This window comes from Solanum lycopersicum, chromosome 1, assembly GCF_036512215.1.
Source record: "Solanum lycopersicum chromosome 1, SLM_r2.1".
Classification (NCBI taxonomy): Eukaryota; Viridiplantae; Streptophyta; class Magnoliopsida; order Solanales; family Solanaceae; genus Solanum; species Solanum lycopersicum.
The window spans coordinates 94,288,932-94,310,428 of record NC_090800.1 but is presented as its reverse complement, the minus strand read 5'-3'; the positions used below and the strand labels follow the sequence as shown (position 1 = coordinate 94,310,428).

Here is a 21,497-nt window from a genome sequence, read left to right as displayed (position 1 = left end):
CATTTTTTTGATAAAACAATGAATAATACTAATAAAATATATATATATGTTATGAAACTTCGATAGTTCATGCTTAATAAAGTTGTGTTGTTATTATCATCGGGAAACTACAAAGTGTTTTTCTTTTAATTTTTTTTATAAAAATTATTTTGAAATCATAAAGACTTTTTATATCTGTTATGTGTTATTATAATTTTTCAATGAAGTTCCATCAACATTTTTATCAAAAAATATTTGTGCGCCTCTAGTGCTCAAATAAAAAAAAATGTTAATTTTGAGGAGTCTTTTTATTTGTATATGATACGACTCATATACGGACGAGGATATGAAGACAATTACGTAATAAGAGAAACATTATCGTAGTTTCAATTTTCTTCATATTTCACTCACAAACATTCTAAATATAATAAGATTAAATATACTTTTATTATTTAATTTTTTTCTAGAAATTTGATGCATAACAACTTATTTAAATACACAGGAGTAGTTGTCTTGTCAACTCAGATAATTTCAGATTTTTAATTTTGAATATTATAGCTATAAATTTTTAATTTAAGTTTATATATAATTTATCTTTTCTAAATTAGAAATTATAAACTAAAATAGATCATTTACACTTTACTCCTCTTTATACTTTCTAATTTTTTTCTTTATGTCATTAAGAAATAGAAAATAAATAAATAAAAAAAGAATAAGTAAGAAGGAGGATTTTTAAACTAAAAAAGTGATGTAGTCTTTTTTCTAGTTTTTTTTTCTTATATAGTTTTTTACTATTTCTTTTATTATATAACTTTTTACTACTATGTTTACATTTTTAATTTTTTTTATTAAAATATATATTTTTTTTAGATCTTGAAAATCTCGAGAGAGAAGAGTGGGTGAAACTTATTTTTTTTTATGGATTTTGTGATTTCTTTTTAATGTTTAATTATGAAATCATAAATAATTAATGTCATCAATCATTTTCAAAGCATTGAAAATCTAAGTGAAGAATATATTTAATATCTGAGTTAAAAGACAAAAATGTACAAAAACAAACTAGTTTATATTGTAAACATGTCTTTTTACCATCCTGGCCATATTATGGCCAAACTTTTCTGGCCAAAAGAATCTTTTCTTTATCATAAATTAAAAATTTCAAGATTCATAAAACTTACTGCTCGCCCTATATTAATTAAAACGCACCATTTCAGGCCTTTTAAAATAGTGGTCGTGCATTTTGGTGAGACCCTTCAATTCATAAATTAAAAAGTGGACCACAAGGAAATGAGATATGTTTAAATACTGTATTGATGTAATAAATGAGTTGTTTATGCGATCCCTTCACGTTTTCCAGATTTGGTGATAGCTGGACCATTATCATCATGTTACAATTCATTCTCAATCATTCTTTAAATCACTATAATAAAACAATGAGGAAATCACTATAACTTTTTGTGGGACATGTTTCTAATAGATGTTTGATTTAATTATTTTTTTTCTCAATGCAATGGCTAAATTATGGAGAAAAAATAACCAAAAATGAATGACCCTTAATGTAAGATAGTTAATATATTTCATTTTTGAAATAGTGAACATTATTTGTTTACAAGTGAATGAGATTTAATGATATGATCCCACCATCTGTATACTTTGAAGTCCTTTCATTGAAATTTATTATACTATTAGTGAATTTAGCCGCGCTTTGCGCGATAAAAAGTTACTCGTTAAATTTGCTAAATAATTAATTTTTTGAATAGTTGATTACTAAATATATTTCTAAAGATTCTTTATAGTCTTTAATCTAAATATATCAAATTTTAAGTCTTAATTAAGTTTATTATTAGTACTTAAATTTTATATCTTTTGTAATTTGAAATCGCTTAAGAATTTTTGAAATTATAAAAAAATATCCTAAATTTATTCTCTTTATTTTAATAAGAAAAATAAATTTAATGTAATAAGTTGAACTCTTTATGAAATTTAAATTTAAATTTAATTTAATAATATAATAAGCTTAATGTTAATATAGTTTTTTTCTAATATCTATTCTTTTCCTTCAAAAGTATTATACTTTCCTTTAGTAATGAATTTTTTTTTTCATCTTTCACTAATCTTAGATAATGAAATGTTTATAAATCATTTTCTATCTTGACTAATTTTACTACAATTATAATATACTGCCTATTATTTATATAAAAATGAATGGATTGAAAGATAAATAGTCTTAAATACGTAAATAATATAAAGTATTCAAATAAATTAAACCCAAATTATATATGTATTAACTAAAATACAACTTTAAACTTACCTATATTTTAGTTACAATTTCTAAATTATTCTAAAAGATAAACATAAACAAAAATTGTGAAATTTCCTAATCCTCAAAATTAATTTCATCATTCAAAATAAAATATATATACAATGTTGAAACCATTAAAAAAACCTTAAAAGATAATAAACAAAACGATTCATGTCTTCAAAGTTAAAATTAATATACCTGAAATTTCAAAAATATTATTTAGTGTAGGTATAAATTATAATTAGATAAATTAATCAAAGAATCCTTGTTGGAGTACTAAAGAAAATTAAAATAAATTAAAATTAAACAAATAAACAAAATAATCTTTGTAGAAATACCAAAGAAAATTATCCTAGCCTCTAATTATTTAATTTGTACACACTCTCAATGTTCACTTACACCATTTGAAGATTAATGGACATAAACATTAATGTAGAGTTCCTTTTCCTTGTGAGTTTATGAAAGTTAAACTTAAATATTGTCATATGTTCATCTTGTCTTCCATTATAAATAATAAAGATTATTTAAAAAAATGCGCAAAATAATAAGTACACTAAAATCATCAATAATGAGGAAAAAAGGAATAAAAACAAAAAAAAAAGAACAAAAAAAATATTGTAAATAAAAGACATCAAACAAACTGAAATAAAAAGAGTAACATGAGTGAAATATTGTACTCATCAAAAATGAATTTGAATTTCCAAAATTGTCATATACTCGTCTACTCGTCCACACTGTTAAGTGTTAACAATAGATGTTAATCACAAAGAATCTATATATATATATATATATAAAAAAAATTAGACATAATCAAAGTGATGTACCTTGGTAACTCAAATTAGATATTGTTCTCATTGAATTTGAATTTCCAAAATTGTCAAATGCTCATCTTATCTTCCACATTGTAAAAGTTAGTAACAAATAAACTATATATTATAAAATTAGAAATAACCAAAGTGATGTATTTTAGTATAAATATGATGAAGAAAGGAAAAATAAAATAAAAAATTCTTGCATTGGTGAAGATGACATGGTTTTAGTATTTATAGTAATCCATAAATTCTTAACTATTGAATAAATAAATTAAAAGAGTAATGGAGTAATCAATACCTACAATTGTAACTTATATTGGTCATTAGTGTCTTAATTATAATTTAGTAATACTTTTAAGAAGGAATAGGGAAAGGTTTAAATATTTAAAGGGATAAATTGTAATTTATATATACCTAAAATAATAAAGGTATTAATGGAGGAATTTAAAGAGAAATAATGAATAGAGGATAATTATTTAATTTAACTAATATATCAAGATAAAATTAAGAGAGAAAAAAAGCTTTAAAAAAAGATAAAATATATAAATTCTAATGCTGGCCTATGAGGGTGCCACATCAGCACTTTCATATCCAGATTTATATATATATAGATTCCCATCAAAACTAAATTAGTTTTAACTACTCTAATCTCAATTAGTAATAGTAACTAATAAGCTACAAGGAATTTCAACCATCTTGGGCAACAAGCTACAAGTTATTTGTTCTCTCCTTCTCTCGTGACGAAAATTTTTATCGGACACTTAAATTAAGTAGACTCGAACTCGATTTTTATAATTATTGATTTGTTTTCACTAGTGTGATTAAAATTATATTTGTTATCATTATTTTTTTATTATTTTATACTACCATAAAATAATAGATAAATTTGCTTTCATGATTTTCTTGATTTATCACCATTCAAACAATAAAAATGCTTAGACAATTTTGTCAAAGCTCTACACAATATACATGGTAGATATCTAATGGTTATACTTATTTTTAAAAAATGATATCATAAATTAATCGGACAGTAGATAATCGGACGATCAATTTCAAAAGAATTAATGTTTAGAAAAAATAAAATAACTAAAACAATGGGGCAATCAAGCTGAAATGAACATAATGTTACGAAAATCATTCACAAACACGTTCTAACTATTTTTGTAATTGGGAATGAAGTAAATAAAACAATGGGAAATCGAGGCTGATAAAACTATAGAGAAAAACCAAAAAACTCTTGATTATTTATTATATATATATATATATATCCCCTATTCACCTATTGAATTAAAAAAAAAAAACTCTCAATCCATTTTTTAAAATTTATTTTACCCATGCATAAAACTAATCCACTTTTTTTTTTTTTTTGTAATTACTAATATTAGCGTCTTTCTACAATACCTATTTTAAGTTTCAATCCTTCAAATTTTCTCCTATCCGCGCCGATCCATATTCACATTTCTTTAACTCAGACTCAATAAAAAATTCATCAGAAATAAAAGATTTAGAATCAATTTCTCTCTCCCCCCTTCTTTTCATTTGATAAAATTTGTAATAATGGGAGGTCACTTGAGGATTTTTAAGCTACTGGTAGTTCAGATGCATTCAAAAAATCTTCTACTTTATACAATATACGGAATCTTACCATCAATAAACATTGTGATTTAACTCTCAAAAACTTTAAATACACACAAAAGTAGTTTAGTGTAGTTGGAATGGTTAGTTACATTAGGCCTCTTAACTTCAAATATTACTCGGTTTATATATCAAAAATAAATATTTTATTTGACTGGTCTAATTTAACCGATTAAGAGTGTTGTATCGTATATTTTTCCTTTTTACTTTTATATTAAACAACTATATAAAATAGCTATGGTCAAATTTAAATTTCTTAATTATTTAATTTAGTAAAATTACACCCTGATAAATTTTTTGTTGAGAATTGTGTCGCTTAACATGGATCAAATAATATAAAATGAAAAAATAACATAAAAAATAATTATAGTTACTGTTCAAAGTTAAAGCGAAAGTTTACCTTTTAAAGCTAAATTCGAGAGCGTATAAAATGGCGATCGAATCATAAAATGGGTTATGATATTACAATTTTCACCAATTAAATGTTCAATAATATAGAAAATGAAATCATTCATAATCGCGTTCTGACTATTTTTTAAAATTCGAATTAAGTATAATAAAACAATGAGAAAATCGAGAGCTAGTAAAACATAGAGATAAGTTTCAAAAACACATCTAAACTATTCATTTTTTTTAGTTTCATAATTAAACTTTGGAGAGTGTGAATTTCCTATCTAAATTATCACTTTTTAGTTTGAGAAACACTCATCAGTGGGGTGTATAATGCGTTTTCTCTTTTATTTAAAAAATTTTGACACATGACATTCTACATGCATAAACTTCACCATGATAAAAATTAAATAATAAACTATTAATTAAAAAATTAAAGTATTACTATTCATAAAAAATTATTTTTTAAAAAATAATATATGATTTTTAATTCTTACCCCATTCCACCACCTCCTTCCGTACTCCTCCCCGACAATCCCCCATCCCTTTTTTTAAAAAAATCTTTTATAAAATATTTTTAAAAAAATTCATACTTCACCCTCCCGAAAAAGACCACCACCAATCATCCCTCCTCCATCCCCCCCCCCCCCCAAAAAATTGATATTATTTTATTTTTTTAAAAAAAATTAAAATTCCATCTCATCCTATTTAATTCTCCGCTCCTTTTTTTTTACTTACATTTTTTTCATTTTGTGTTTGATATGTATGTATATATTTTTATAATTTTTTTCTACTGGTGTATCAAATATAAAATAAAAAAAAAAAAAATATAAAAGTCTTGTGACGGCAAGTAATATATATAAAACACAAAATGAGAAAAACATATTGAAAGCGGAGGTTAAGTGGGATAGGTAAAATTATTTTTTTAAAAGAATAAAATAATATCTATAGTATTTGGGGGAGGGGACATGAAGGAAAAAAACTTAAATACTTTTATAAAAAAAAAATAGTTGGGGGGTGGGGGGAGGAGCGTCGAGAGGAAGTGATTGAGTGAGATAAGAAAAATATTTTACATTTTATTTTATAAAAGAAATATTTTTTTGGACAATAATTTTTGAATTTTTAATTTTAATTAATACTGATAATTTTGTTAAGGTTGAATGTTTTGTGCATGTGATATGACAATAGTTAAAAGTAAAAGAAAGAGTGTATTACACACTATGACGAGAGTGTTATAAAAGAGAGATGTGTTTCTCAAACTAAAAAATAATAATTTAGATATGAAACTAAAAAAAAGAGTATTAAGTTTTGTGTATATCGCGCAATAGTTTTTGGAGTCTCCTTCATTGTTAGAAGAAAAAGAAAACCTTTCCTTATATATTTATATTTTTTTATAAGAGTTTTGTTAAAAATAAATATAAGATTAATGATAAGTGTTGTTATAAATAGTGTTCCTAAAACTGAACCATCAATCGGCAAGTAAGAGAGAATGGCAAATTGTGATGGGAGAAGGATTGCAATAATTGGAGGTGGAATTAGCGGTCTCTTGGCCTGTAAATATGCAATTTCTAAAGGATTTGATCCAATTGTGTTCGAGTCAGAAAGTAGCATCGGAGGTGTTTGGAGCAAGACGATTGAGAGCACTAAACTGCAGACACCAAAACCCCTTTACCAATTCTCTGATTTTCCATGGCCAGATTCCGTAACCCAAGTGTTCCCCGATCAACACACCGTGTTGGAGTACATTAAATCCTATGCACGTCACTTTGATTTGGTGAGACACATTCAGTTCAATAACAAAGTATTGAGCCTTAGCTATGAAGATGAAGATGATAGAGAATGGATGTCTAAAGGCAAATGGAACGTCACTGTACAACAAACTCAAACCCTATCCACAAAGGTAACCCTCAAATAGTTATGCTTTATCATAAATATCTATTCAATTCATTGAGATTTGGATAAAAAATTTCGCCCTAACTGAAGCATCAAATTCTCATAGAATTACCAAATATATTTTGATTTGTCAAGAATGATAAGTATATTTGGAATTCTATTTAATATTATAGGTTGGATTTTATTAAATAAGATCTAAGATAAAAATAAAATGGAAGTCTTTTTTTAGGTATACCAAGTCGATTATGTAGTAGTTTGTGTGGGAAGGTTCAGTCAAGTTCCAAACATTCCTGAATTCCCTGAAAACAAAGGTCCTGAAGCTTTTGAAGGGAAAGTAATCCATTCAATGGATTATTCAAAGATGGACTCCACAACTGCAACCGAATTTGTCAAAGGAAAACATGTAGCGGTCGTTGGATTCCAAAAATCAGGACTGGACATTGCCATGGAGTCCTCCACAGTAAATGGTATCAACAAAATTCAATTCTTCACCTTTTGTTTTCTTCTCTTGATAAAAAATCAATTCTGCAGGGGTTGAACGTCCGTGCACCGTAGTAGTCAGGACACCACATTGGAACGTTCCTGATTATTTCCCTTGGGGATTCCCAATGGCAAAACTCTATTTGAATAGATTCTCAGAACTTACAGTGCATAAACCTGGTGAAGGCCTTCTTTTATATCTCATTGCTACAATTCTCTCGCCTGTGGTAATTTATTATTAATCTTAGTCTAATGTACTCTTTTATAGTATCTCATTGCTACACATTTTACAGAGGTGGGGCTTCTCAAAGTTTGTGGAAAGCTATATAAAACACAAGCTCAGGCTTTCAAAGCACGGGATGGTGCCAGATCATAGTTTCTTAAACGAATTGAGTGCCTGCTTAATTTCTACAGTGCCTCAGGGCTTCTACGACAGAGTTGAGGAAGGACGTCTCAAACTAAAGAAAGCCAAGAGTTTTGGATTTACCAAACAAGGCATTGTGCTAGAGGGTCAGGCTGAACCCATTAAATCTGACTTAGTCATACTCGCCACAGGCTTCAGGGGAATTGATAAGCTCAAACACATTTTTGAATCACCAAAATATCAGCAACTCATAGCAGGCTCAGATGATTCTGCTGCAGTTCCCCTCTATAGGTAAGTAATAATATACATAAAAACAACACTTTTTTGTATATATGAATAATAATGGATTATTATTATCAGGGAATGCATTCATCCCCAAATTCCACAACTGGCAATAATTGGATTCTCAGAAAGCATAGCAAATCTATACACCTCAGAAATAAGGTGCCGATGGCTGGCAGAGCTTCTTGATGGAAAACTCAAGCTGCCTAGTGTAAAGATGATGGAGAAAGACATAGCTGAATGGGATAAATACAAGAAGAGATACTCAAAGAAGTACTACAGGAGATCATGCATCGGTGCTTTGCATATTTGGCACAACGACCAACTCTGCAAGGACATGGGCTGGAATCCTAAGAGGAAAAAGGGTCTTTGGGCTGAGTGGTTTGAACCATACGGACCAATGGATTACACAGGCCCAATATAAGATCATCATCCAACTTCCCCTTTCACGGGCTTTCTCTTTTGTTTTTACTTCTTCCTCGTCCTTGTTTTACAAGTGTGATTTCTCATTTCTTTTCTTCTCTCTTCATTGCAAATAAATTCCACCCACCAAAGACAGCTTCACATTCATTCATGCTGTGTCCGTGCAACACTTAAGGTAGAATGACAATACAACAGTGTTGTTCTCGCAGAAATCAACAGGTAGGCTTTAACACAGAGAACCAAACACTACAAAACTCATTGAACACATCCAAATTCAACAGCTAGTTTGCAAGAACATTAGGGATTGATTGACCTCAACAAATTCAAGGGATGCTAATTAACCTTCTTTCGCTCTAGCAAAGCTGAATTCGAACACTTTCCTCTAAAAGCAAAAAAATTACATAATAAATAAGGAAGTTATGCCGATAAGTAATGTATATACACATGTTTCAACTTATGTACATAGGACAGACCAAGCCGCAAGGCATTATTGCAGTCGTGATGAATCTTCGAACATCCACCACCACCCAGAAAATAACTTAAAGTGGGGGGTAGTGTAAAGGAAAAACAAATATTAAGAAAGCAAGCACCCATGGAGAATAGAGACTCGGTAATCCTATTTTCAGAGAAAAAGACAACATCCAAGAAAGCTAAGTTATAATCATGAATATGATAGGAGGTGTCATGGTCTGAAATCTAATCCACTCAACTAATAACCTGAAAGAGAACACAGAATAAAGTACAATTAATAAACAGAAAACAACATTTATCAGCTGACTAGCAGCACTGGACTATCTTAAAAATTTCAGATGAATAATATTGGATACAAGGTAAACGAAAAATAAAGAAAGAAAAAGAAGTCAATAAATTATAATGGCATTGTGTAGTTTAAAAATGATAACATAGCTTTGTCCCAGTTAACTAAAAGCATCTTATTACTTTACTTGAATACACCAAGTACTCGGTTAAAATTTGGTCATTGTGCATGGGTAATTAGTTCATCATCTTTTCCAAGAATGACAGAAGCAGGATATTCATTTCTTAGTACTAAGATAGCAGACCATCATTTCGAAACTGCATCAGATAAAACAACTGGCGGACATCCCTATATTTTCAGGCTTGTCCTAATTAATTAGTTATGCAACTACTGTAATACAGTACATACAGCGACTGTCATGCAGAGATAACAAGGTAGGAATTTGTTATGCGGGGGATGAAGAAGTTTCATCAAAATTTTGTTGCTATACCTTCAAAATGAGAATTCTACTAACCTTAGCTTCATTTGCATCACAATGCAGAAACCACCAAGGACTTCTCTTTGACAATAACCTGAACGTAAAAATGCTTTGTGATAAAGCATGTAATATAACTGGAAATATGAAAATTTCAGATATTCAAACTACTAACACAAGCAGTGCTCATCCAGAGTTCCTAAAACAATACACATATCTAACATTAACTCGATAAAAACCTCCAATCGATAACGACAGTGTTTATTGCTGAATCAATGGAAATACCTCCCAGAACACAGACAAAGAACAGTACAGATAGCATCAGAAGAATCATGTATCGAAAAAATGGAACCACATACGTAATCCCGCAAAAGCACATATCTAGTTGGCATGCATAAAGGAGGAAGATGGCGGGCATCCATTACCTGATAAACCCAGCCATCATGCGTAAGCCCATGAAAAGGGTCAATCCCAACCAAACACCAGGAAGACCAAGAAGTCTAGGAGCACAAAGCAGAAATCCAGATGATATTGCCCCCACCAACATCTGTATGCCAAAGAACGAACACGACTTCTGAATATAAATATATATACTTGATAAGTATTGAATCATAATGCACTACAACCTTACCATGGAGTGAGCTGCATAAGCGAAGTCTGAAACACCATAATGGAGGCCATCAAAGATAAACGCAAGAGCATTTATTGGTTGACTGGCACTGACAAACTGCAGCAATTTTGCAATTTTACAATTTTGAACTTAGTTTCTGAGCAATAACTGAACTCTTTAGAGAACCATTCGAAGATAAGAACATCTTACTCATTGGTAAATCACTGACAAATTAAATTTAACCAAATACTCCCAAAGGTTTAAAGACATACCAATAAACCTGTACTAACCACAGCTAGCACCTCTGTGTCCTTGGTAAATAAAGTAGATAAAGAGCCAAAAGAAACACCTAATGCAGCCGCTAAAAAGACACCTGCAACTAGCCCTATCTGCAAATTATAGGTCCAAACTCCTTATAAGTAGTGTAGAGTGTCTCACAAACTTCCAGAGCTCAACGGCACAAAACAGAAGGGAAGCACAAACCTTTAGAACATAGTGTGTAATTTCAGTTGCCACCACGTAATCTCCTTTTGATAAATAACTAGCAATCAACGCCTGGAAACAAAGTAAAGAGAAGTTGCCCCAAACTGAAAAATTGTGATAAGATGCAAGAGATCAACTATTAATGGTCGAATCCTATAATACATCATCTGACATATGGTATTTGAAAAACTTCGAAGCACCAGAAGTAGTTGCCGATTCAAACATGAAGCACACACCATAAACAAGAAAAAGAATTGACATAAGCATATGGGATAAATATACATGCAGAAAAAGACAGATAGGTTCTGATGTAGGAGGTACATGAGAAAAAGAGAAGTTACGAGTTGAATTAGACCCATAGGGATAAAGAGGATTTCATTTCTATCAATTTACCTGTGCAGATGCAGCCAGTGCATCTGTGAGGAGGGAGACAGCTAGCCAAACTTGTAAGCATATTTGGTGACCCGCCATTGCTACAGCACCTTGACGGGCAGCCATTGATGTAGCAAGTGTCATTGTGAAAAGGACAGAAAGAGTTCTTCCAATGAGAAATCCACCTATAAATACAAAATTAGAAGAACCCTTTAACTGTCATGAAAAGTATACTGATATGAAATGCAACAAACATCAAGAGATTGTTGTGGCACAAAGCACAGAGGTGAGCTTGTTTATCAAATAGGAGGAATCTTGGAACACACATCTCAAGAATAACCACTCACCAGATTTTAAATAGCCACCAAATTGCAGCTCTTCAAATCGTGGAGGTAATATCATTACTCTCTGATTTAAATACCACATCATAGAGAAGGCCACTAGGTATCTAGAAAATTGAAGCTTGTAAGTATTTCATCATATAAAGGTAAAGAATTGATAAAAAGAACAAAAGTATAAGACAGTAGAGAAGAAAAGCAACATGATTACAAAGACTATAGAGAAATACGAACTGTGAAATGACAGTGGATATGGCAGCTCCGGACACACCCAAGCCGAAATAGTACATAAGTAAGGGAAACAAAAATATAGCTGCAAAGTTCCCAATGCCTGCACAAATAATATGCTACATCATTACAAAGATACAACTTAGCTCCATTAATATATCTAGGAACGATACAGAATTGCATTTGTAATTACAGCAAATTGCATTTACAAAAAAGCTTTAGATTTTATCCCCTCCGATTTTACTTTTTCATCACAATATTATTATTTTAGGGATCAAACATAGTTTACATGACAGTAAGTTTACGAGTACATTAAGAATAAAAACATTTTTTTATGTAGTATATAAATAGTATTCTCTAAGAATTTAGATCCAAAACTGGGGATTATAAAAGGAAATATTTCCATTTCCACCTTCATACGTATACATACTGAACATACTCAAGTGCAAATAAGCAATTAAGAATACAGTGATTAGAGGAGAAGATATATATCTTAGATGACAAAGGTGTTCCGGGTTAATTAGAACGTTATTGAAGGGAAAATTGTCTGCCACAAATTTAGGATACCCAAAAGTTGGAATTTCTATGTCAAAACCGCATAAATGAAACCAGCAGAAAGGATATTGGGCAAGAACTATTATCACTTAAATAGCCAACGATCCAAGACTTGCCTAAACAGAAGACTGGAGTCTTTGTATCCTTAAATCCACGGAATATGCCTTGAAGGGCCAAAGAAACTACAAATGCAGGAGCACCAAGAGCACGCACAGCAAGAAATTGTTTTGTTGGAACTCTCATAGGTGAAGTCTACAAACAAAACAATTTTTGTAGTAAGAACTCATACAACAATGTGTGTCTGAAGGGCCTGCATAGTGAGAAGAAAATTGTGATGAAATATTTTAGAAAGCCACGAATAACTTTGTTATTTTCCTAACCAAACATAGTCTTATAAGTCATCAAGATTTTTCTCCTCCCAATAACCATGAATCTAGTATACGAATCACAAAATAAAATTAGCTAAATAAAAAAAGAAAACTTAAACCACTCAGTTGCAAACATGAATTACAAAAATGAAAAACTGAGACAACACAACTTAGTCAAACTAAATAGGTTTTATGTTCCTTAAGATGGAACTCACTATATTATTTCACACTATCAGATTATTAGTAGACATCATCAAATTTCACAGGTTGATATTGAAGTTGCAGCCTAGCATAATAATTGCAACTTCACTCTGCAAAGTGGTGCATGCTACCAATTTCATAAAGGTCTCTCTCCATTCACTTCTGTTTTCCCGATTATCAGGCTCATCCCTCCGGGAAAAAAACGAAAAAGTAGAATTAAAAAGGAGTCAGTAAAACCAAACAAACTTTGTCAGGCTAAAACAAACATAAAAGTTGTATGAGTTGTAAATTAGCCAGGATGAAAATGGTCTCTTGTGACCCTTATTTAAAACTTTTCATTCTTCAGGATATTATGTTCACTCACGTGCTGAATACATACTTCACACAAATTAAAGCAAGCACAAAAAGAAGGAACTCAAATGAAAGACTGGGTAAGTGATATATGCCACCGTACAGATGATATGCCCATTAAACCAAGAAGTAGTTCAGATCCCAACGCCAAAGCCAAAGCTTCAATTATGCCGATGCCAACAGCTAAAAATAATGCGGTAGACACAGAAGAAAACTGATGCCTTTCTGCTACCCCAGTGGGAAATCTACCATCAGTGCCTTTTGCCCCCTCTGCACAATGTATCGACAAATGTGCGTTATAAAAGTTGGAGCATGAGTCCTAAACCTTTTAGTGGGAAAACCAACTCTGGGTCAGTTGAATACCTAAGCAGTTATAACAATGAATGAGAAAAAGTTAACACTTGATTTACCTGACATGTTAACTTTGGTTGCATTCTTGGCGATGTCTTCAGCGACAAAAGATGTAGCAACACTAAGTAGAGGAATATTAAAAAGCTTTGATATTATGTTAAAAATTGATATTGAGACACCAGCTGAAGCTAATTCCACAGAACCTGTAAGAAAAAAATAACTCCCAAGCTTCAAAAAGTAACAGGAAAGAAGAAGGCATAAAAAGCCAACACTCCCTCCGCCCCTGCATGGTACCCCTCATAAAGGAAAATGGGAAAAACCCAAATAACCCACATCCAGCTTCACTGGACACGATGAAGAAAATCAAATTCTTTTAAAGAATACAGATAGGGAATATTATGTTCTTCTAATATCACAAGCTGAAGGATAGCAAACATTTTAAATAGTATAGAAACTAAAGTACATCTGGTAGCCACAACAAAATTAGTTAAGTTATATATGTTAAATCGGTACAAGCATAACCGTTATGCCTACACCATAACAGCTAGCTACAGAAACTACTAGTCCTCATTTGATGAACTACCACCATCAACGAATTAAGGGTCGTCGTTAATATAAGATCCTAAATTCTCTTCCTTAACGACAAATTGATGCTAGTCATTGGCATAAGTTTAATATAAGATCCTAATTTCTCTTCCTTAACGACAAATTGAAGCTAGTCGTTGACATAAGTTTCCGCACCACCCCCCGAATAGAAGATTTTTGTACCAGTTCATCTGTGATCTCAGGGATTCTAAAATTCAACCAAAGAGTTACATAAAAATGCTGAATGTGCAAAAGTTCCACCTTACCCAGGCGCCCAATATAAGCAGTCTCCATTAACTGTGCCAAAGGGTCAATGGCCTGTCCAGCAATTGCTGGCAAAGACAGCATCACAAGCTCACGCCTGACATCCTCAGATTGAGATGAACTTGTCGGAGCCTCTTCTATTGATTCACTTTCGACATTTGTTATAATGGGAACAGTCTCATTCAACTCACTGAAGCCAACAAAAGGATTTGAAAAGAACAAAACTAGATCAGCAGAGAATGTGGACTAGCAACATAAGCTGACTTGAAAACCCTCAAAAAGACAAATCCGTAATGCCACTTTGTCAAGATTTAACCACATAACCGCAATATATATTGTAGTCATTAGAATATCCATATAAAGAATTAACATGTAAACATCAGTATGTTGCGTAGAATACATATTAGGGTCAGTTAAGATCTCTAAATTTCATTAATGAACCTAACCTCTACAATAATTACTTTGAAAATGTGTAATACAGAGACAACAAGTGTGAAGGCTATATAATTTCAATTTTTTCATAGATGCTAAAGTTCCCAAGCCCAGACAATTAAGACAACAACTGACTGTCCTTGCCCATCTAGGATGGCCTTTAATTGAGATACCAAAGCTAAAAGTACCAAGATCGTGGACAAGTAATAACCCTGTTACAACAATCTTACTGTAAATATTCTGATGCAAGATGGAAGTAAAAGCTACATGCTAGATACAATGGAAACAGGAAAGCTTAATAAGGTGCGGGAAAGTGCACTTGTTAGTTCCGACCATCATCAAGGGCAGCACCAACTTCTCTTTTTTGAGCAAACAATTTCAATGTCAAGAAGCTTTGTAAACTGTAAAGTATTAACTATTTCGGATACTAAGATAACTTTTTATTTATTTGGGGGGGGGGGGGGGGAGCGGGGGGGGGGGGGGGGGCAACAATCTACTACAACATACCCAATGTATTATCACAAATGGGGTCTAGTAACAAGCTACCTCAGGAAAATATCTACTGATAGATTCTTTTTTTGTTCTGCCAAATCTAATAAGATCTTACTTCGATACAGTTCATAGTCACAGGAAAAACACTCCAAGTTAGACACAGAATTGAAGAAGTGACCCTGACAAAGGATTTAGTTAAAACAACGTATGCACATAACAATGGGGAATGACTGCTAGTAGGCCCCTAATCATGTCTGCCAAGCATCAGAAAAAGCTACAATCCAGAAAACTTCAGTAAGATCAGGGTCTTACTCTACTTCTCCCCTTGAGCTTGAGAGATCATCCATTCCCTTTACAGCAGTGGTATATTGCAAATCAGAAGTTTCCGCACCACTCTCTGAACTGAACTTATTGCGGAACCTTAAATATTTCTGCTTCCTTGGGAAAAGAACAGGTGCATATGAAAATCTTTTGCTTTTTCCAATTGATAAAGAACAACTGTTGCTACCATAAACATTTTTCAAGCTATTCTGACTGATTCTTGAAAAGGAACTAAAATGGCGATGTGAGAATCTTAACGAGCAGCATTTGGAAATCTCCTCTTTCACTTCCAATTCAGTAAACCCATTATATAACGCCTTACTGGTCAATTGTGCAGCTGCCATTTTTATAAGCTGGTGTGCCTCACTTCATAATCTAAGTAGAAGAACCTGATAGTCATACAAAAACTTAAGAATGAATATATTGGAATACAGCAACTGAAGAGAGTAAAAAACATAAAGAAGAGGGAAAAAATTTCAGAAAAACAAGATACTCTCCCAACTGTTTAATCCTAAAATTGGTACCACTTTTTTGTTTACACTTTGTTTGAATGATTGTTACATATTTAGTCATAATGTAACTAATGTATTGTCTCGTATTATATCGTTCTATGTCGTTACATAATGTCACACGTCCATAATTTAAATGATAAACTTACAAAAGAAACTAGGGTAGATGTAATAACAACTACTAAATGTAGGGTAAATGATAAAATAAAATTATTAAATAATAAGTAAAAATAAATAAAAAGAAAATATTAAGGTAACGACATGACCATACTTAATGGCTTGTTACTCGTAACGAAATAGGCAATTTCGGCATTACCTAACAATGGATTAACTATTGATGCAATAAAGTTAAGTAACAATCAAAACAAACATTATATAAAAACTAACAATACAATAAGGTATAATGGGTAAAAACAGGATCCAAAGAAGTGATAAAGTGCAGCACATTAATTTCGTAGAACAGGACTGATTGTACAGTTGAAGCTATACCGTGTAAAACTTTTTTTTTAATTGGATGAATTGTAGACTAGGATGATATGTTTTGATAAATGTAAGGTGGCAACCCTTTTCAAATGTAAATTAGGATGGTATCTTCCAAAAAAAAAATGCAAATATGTTAACCTAAAATTCTGTGATGAAAGCAGATAAAAAAAAAAAGGCGAGGCGAACCCCCAATAAATACTCTCGTATTTGCCAACCGCAGCAATGGTGGTACTCAAGTTAATAAAGGTAGGCGGTGATTTGAAGAAAGATGAAATACAAATAAAAGGGGAATTCAGTGAAACAAAATTGAGTATGATACCTAGTGAAGAGCCTGCCGCCGGTACAGAAGGGAAGGGGCTAACCAGAATTATACTAAGGAAGAAGCAGAGTCGATAAAATTCCTCATTTTGCCTTTTAAAATCTTAATATTACTACTTCTAGTCGGCTCCTCTTTCTTTCTTTTTTTCTTTTTAAGGGGACATCATTTATAAGTCCCTTTCTAAAATCAGTTTATTTTAAATAGTAAAATACTATATATGAGTACTATGTATTTTTAACTACAATTTTCACATATAACAAACACAAAATTTATATTTATATACTATAGTAAAATTTGTATAATTGTGCTACATAGCAAATTTATATATATATGTAAAATTCGTTGTACATATATAATTGAACCAAATTATACAAAACGAGAAAGAGAGAAATTATATAAAATTTGAATTGTATAAAACGAGAAAGAGAGAAATTATATACAATTAGAATTTGCATAAAACGAAAAAGAGACTTGTGCAGAAAATACACAATTAAATCGAATTGTATAAAACGAGAAAGAGAGAAATTATATACAATTTGAATTTGTATAAAACGAGAAAGGCAAAAGAGAACGAGAAAGAGAGAAATTATATACAATTTGAATTTGTATAAAACGAGAAAGGCAAAAGAGACTTGAGCTAGGAAATATTCGTATGGTATAATTATAAGTGTATAAGATAAAGATATATGTATTTGCATACGTTTATACAATTTTCTATCATTTTATACAATTCTATTGTATAAAGTGAGAGACGCGAGCGACAGGAATAAGTGAGAGAAAGGGAGAGTGGCGAGCGAGAATATGAGGGAGAGAGCAACTGATAAACAATTTGCTATGTAACACAAATAAATCAAAGGATAGCTACTATATTTATTTTATATTATTAGTTTGTCATTTTATACCATTGAAAACTCCAAAATTCAAATTTCTGGATTTCTCAAGCTAATGTTGAATTTGGTACTTCAGATTTTGAATTAAAAAAATTATTTTGTATGTAAATCTTATTCATTAGAGTCATTAATCATATCCCAATAGGCAAATACTAATGAATCAAATATGTTATCTTTTAGTCATTCACTTTTGTCGATATGAGAGTAATAATTTGTATTTAGAAGAGTTCTTTTTTTAGCTTTTGAAATATCAGAATTGTTATTTTTGGTTGGCAAGCAGTTCATGTTGGCAGTATATATATACAAAATGATATTTTAAGTTGATTTTTCCTCTATGAGTATCATAACCTGACTGAAAATATATACTAAAAGACTCTGTTTGTTTGCCGTAGTATGATTCATTCATTTGTAGAATCAAAAATAGATGACAAATCAAACAGACAAATTGCATTCACCAAAAGAAATGGAGTATCATCTGGAAACAAAGAAAGAAATCATTATGTTCGTGGATGACTACTTGTAAACCTAAAAAACTATAACCATGGAGGAGACGGCAACAAGGATGACATTCCATATCCATGTCCCTGGCCTCATTCCGAAAGCGCTATTGTCAGAGGCTGTACCAACAACAAAGCACGTCTTAGCTAGTTTAGTGCATAAGTCTTATCAATTAGAAACCGATGAATAAACTTACCAGGGCAGGTTAACTGAGTGTTTGTGGTGAAAATGGTCTGGTTGCTGTAACCAGCATAAGCACAAGATGTGGAATTACAATCTGTGACATTCCCAATGTACAAGTTATCTAAACCTTGGCACTGCATTGAGGGGCATGTCTTCCAAAGAGAGGACTTTATCTGGGATGGTTGGCATTGCAACCTGCAGTAGCAAAAGGGATTTACCATGTGATACAACAACAAAGTGTAACATCGGTTCAGCTACTTACGTCCAGTTGCTGGCAGCATCACACTTGCACGTTACACAATTGGCAGCAGTGAAGATATATGTGTCATTTGGCACTAGCAAGGGATAGTCCAGCGAGGCATTGCTCACCCTTGATTGGCAAGCTGCAAATCAAACACTCGTAAGTAACAAGAAATTTCTAATGAACAGGCCAATTAATTGATAAGTGCAACTTTTGAGTCAATAATTGGATAATACAATAGAAATGAAAAAATATATATACCTTTAAGGGGAACGTCAAGAACTGCGCCAGCTAAAAGTTCTCTGGGACTTGCTAAACCATTCAACCTCAAGAGGGTTTCCTGGGAAACATTGTACTGCTGAGCAATAGCCTCAATACTGTTGCCACTGCTCACCAATCGACCATAATGAACAACTTTTTCACCGTCAACGTCGTCGCAGCTGCAAGGAAGTGGGATCCACAATTTATCCCCGGGTTGTATCAAATTGGGGTTAGATATATTGTTAACCCTTTGAAGTTCCTCAACAGTGAACAAACCGGCGAAGATGTCGGTAACTATGTGCGATAGGAAGTCGCCGGCGACGACGGTGTAAATGGGGCGTTTGTTGGCTATTCCGGTACCGTTTCTACAGAGACAAGGAAAGGGGATTTTGATGGTTTGATTGGCGGGTAATTTCTCATCAGCAGGGGTATTGACAGGGAGATTGTTGACGCCCAGAAGGGAACGGAGGTTCTTTACGTTGAAGAGTTTCTTGACGGCATTAAAGGTAGTGGCGTTGGGTAAGGTATAGTCAATAATGGCGTCACAAGTTCCGGGTGAGGTGCAACTGAAGGAAGCTTCAGCCGGAGATGAAACGGTGAGCAGACATAAGATGGACACAAACAGACTCGATAAAGAAACCATTTTTTTTTTCTCTTTCTCTCTGTGTGTGGAAAAATGGACAAGCTACAAAATAATGGCGTTACACATTTGAGTAGTGGAGAGAGGGTGGGTATTATAGTGGACAGTGCGTGTCTGTGGGTGCGAATTTATTCTTTTTCTGAAGAAAAACGCAAAACAGTAGGAACACTTCTGTTTAGTCTAAATATTCAATTTATTTTAAGTAGTACAAAACAAATTCATATTCTTTGTTACGAGTCAGTTTAGATGATATATAAGTAATATTCAATTCATTCTTTGGTGAGATTTTAATTTAAAACCTTGTTGCTTGTTGGATGTGGAAAATTCCAATTCAGTTCTTAATACCAAAATATTCCACATCTTAATTAATATGAATAGTCTCACAATGTTAAATATATTTTTTGTTTTGTATCGCAATAATAATTAGGTACATTTCAGTTGGTAGTACCAAAATTTTCCACATCTTTTCATTTTTGTTTTCAATAGTTGATTTGAAATTTATTTATTTTCCATCTCAATTAGTCTCTAGTATAATTAAGCATCACCTGTAGACTAAGTCAACTAAAATGGAAGAGGGAATTAATTATGAAAATTCAAACAGCCCAAAGCCGTTGAACATATATATATATATATATGTAACGTAAGTGACTAAAAAAGAAAGATAATAAATAATAGTGACCTCTCTTCACGTGAAAATGAAAGACGAATAGTCCTAGTATAGATAGGGTCCCCAAAGTTCAAAATTTTCCCTCAGCCAAAAAGTGTACCATTTCTGTCCCATAGCAGATAAGAATTATTTTATTTTTTTCCTCAACTTCATTTGCAACAACTTTTGGAGGAGAAAAAGGAAAACACACACACTTTAAAACAACATCAACATCAAACTTGTAAAAAAGGGTTGGAGGCCAAACATAGATTGACCAGGTTGTTGTAATTCATATCATGATTCTTTTAGAAATTCCTTTGGGTTTCAAACTAAATATTCCCACCAAAAAACAAACACTTGAGTTGGGATTCCCTAGCCAACAATTACTGTGCACAAGAAAACAACAGCTATTCAGCATTTCTGCCCTCTCAAAATCCGCCAGCATTCAGATATCTCTATCTAGCTCTTTTTCAATAGAGGAAGCACAAAGTAACCTATAGCCATCCCTCACCTTGAAAAGAGAAAATTCGCCTTCAAAAATACATGTCTCTCCAGGTACCAAACATCACAGACAAAGGTGGATTCTCTGCAATTAATACAAACTTCAAACAAACAATATTCTACACTAACTAACTTGCACAAGTCTTATGAACTAGATCGAAAAGTAGTGTGCCTGCTCTTGTTCACCAGCTGAAGGACTCTGTAGTTAGTTATAACCATATGCACTTCATTTTATATGCACTCTAACCAGGAAATTCTTTTTTAATCTGTCTAAGCGAGTCTCGTTGCTTAATATACAGTAAAGCCAAGGATAAAGGAAAACATTGAGAGCAAATGCCAACCAAAAGTTGTCATTGCATTAGAAAAGAAAGGATGAGGGGTAGTGAACAACTATACATTGCAGTATGGATTCATAAACAGCCAAGCTCTGTATTTAAATGAGAAAAATAAAATCTAACAAAACGGAAACTGTTCCCGTTCCAAATTTTTGGTAATATAAGAATTGGCAGTCACATATATATAATTGACACGCTATGAAGAAAGCAAGCAAATGTAAAGTTTCTCAAACAATTTTGTGAAAAAA

General features: G+C 32.0%; 3 protein-coding genes across 3 annotated transcripts; 1 reads left to right on the top strand and 2 right to left on the bottom strand.

The window, feature by feature from the left end:
* The first annotated feature begins 6,384 nt into the window (after positions 1 to 6,384).
* LOC101254042 (probable flavin-containing monooxygenase 1) lies at positions 6,385 to 8,707 on the top strand. Its single transcript, XM_004231040.5, has 5 exons — positions 6,385 to 7,018; positions 7,241 to 7,478; positions 7,543 to 7,718; positions 7,785 to 8,146; positions 8,216 to 8,707. Exons 1-5 carry the CDS (start codon positions 6,608 to 6,610, stop codon positions 8,559 to 8,561), a joined length of 1,533 nt encoding a protein of 510 aa, XP_004231088.2. The 5' UTR covers positions 6,385 to 6,607; the 3' UTR covers positions 8,562 to 8,707.
* Positions 8,708 to 8,923: 216 nt separating this feature from the next.
* LOC101252931 (protein DETOXIFICATION 45, chloroplastic) lies at positions 8,924 to 17,225 on the bottom strand. Its single transcript, XM_004231036.5, has 15 exons — positions 17,055 to 17,225; positions 15,735 to 16,132; positions 14,501 to 14,688; positions 13,709 to 13,852; positions 13,402 to 13,568; positions 12,495 to 12,630; positions 11,830 to 11,926; positions 11,605 to 11,705; positions 11,279 to 11,442; positions 10,886 to 10,957; positions 10,675 to 10,791; positions 10,424 to 10,519; positions 10,218 to 10,339; positions 9,832 to 9,889; positions 8,924 to 9,277 (listed from the first exon to the last, which is right to left on the bottom strand). The coding sequence occupies exons 2-15, from the start codon at positions 16,085 to 16,087 to the stop codon at positions 9,266 to 9,268; spliced, it is 1,827 nt and encodes a 608-aa protein (XP_004231084.1). The 5' UTR covers positions 16,088 to 16,132; positions 17,055 to 17,225; the 3' UTR covers positions 8,924 to 9,265.
* Positions 17,226 to 18,322: 1,097 nt separating this feature from the next.
* LOC101253732 (lysM domain-containing GPI-anchored protein 2) lies at positions 18,323 to 20,213 on the bottom strand. Its single transcript, XM_004231039.4, has 4 exons — positions 19,128 to 20,213; positions 18,888 to 19,008; positions 18,639 to 18,820; positions 18,323 to 18,561 (listed from the first exon to the last, which is right to left on the bottom strand). The coding sequence occupies exons 1-4, from the start codon at positions 19,768 to 19,770 to the stop codon at positions 18,470 to 18,472; spliced, it is 1,038 nt and encodes a 345-aa protein (XP_004231087.1). The 5' UTR covers positions 19,771 to 20,213; the 3' UTR covers positions 18,323 to 18,469.
* Positions 20,214 to 21,497: the final 1,284 nt, after the last annotated feature.

Coding starts and splice junctions, on each gene's coding strand:
- LOC101254042 (XM_004231040.5), top strand. CDS start 6,608: ATGGCAAATTGTGATGGGAGAAGGATTGCAATAATTGGAGGTGGAATT. Junction 7,019..7,240: donor CTCAAACCCTATCCACAAAG/GTAACCCTCAAA, acceptor GTCTTTTTTTAG/GTATACCAAGTCGATTATGT. Junction 8,147..8,215: donor GCTGCAGTTCCCCTCTATAG/GTAAGTAATAAT, acceptor TATTATTATCAG/GGAATGCATTCATCCCCAAA.
- LOC101252931 (XM_004231036.5), bottom strand. CDS start 16,087: ATGGCAGCTGCACAATTGACCAGTAAGGCGTTATATAATGGGTTTACT. Junction 11,927..12,494: donor GACTCCAGTCTTCTGTTTAG/GCAAGTCTTGGA, acceptor TTATTTGTGCAG/GCATTGGGAACTTTGCAGCT. Junction 10,520..10,674: donor TGGTTAGTACAGGTTTATTG/GTATGTCTTTAA, acceptor AAATTGCTGCAG/TTTGTCAGTGCCAGTCAACC.
- LOC101253732 (XM_004231039.4), bottom strand. CDS start 19,770: ATGGTTTCTTTATCGAGTCTGTTTGTGTCCATCTTATGTCTGCTCACC. Junction 19,009..19,127: donor TCTTGACGTTCCCCTTAAAG/GTATATATATTT, acceptor TTTGATTTGCAG/CTTGCCAATCAAGGGTGAGC. Junction 18,562..18,638: donor CACTCAGTTAACCTGCCCTG/GTAAGTTTATTC, acceptor TTGTTGGTACAG/CCTCTGACAATAGCGCTTTC.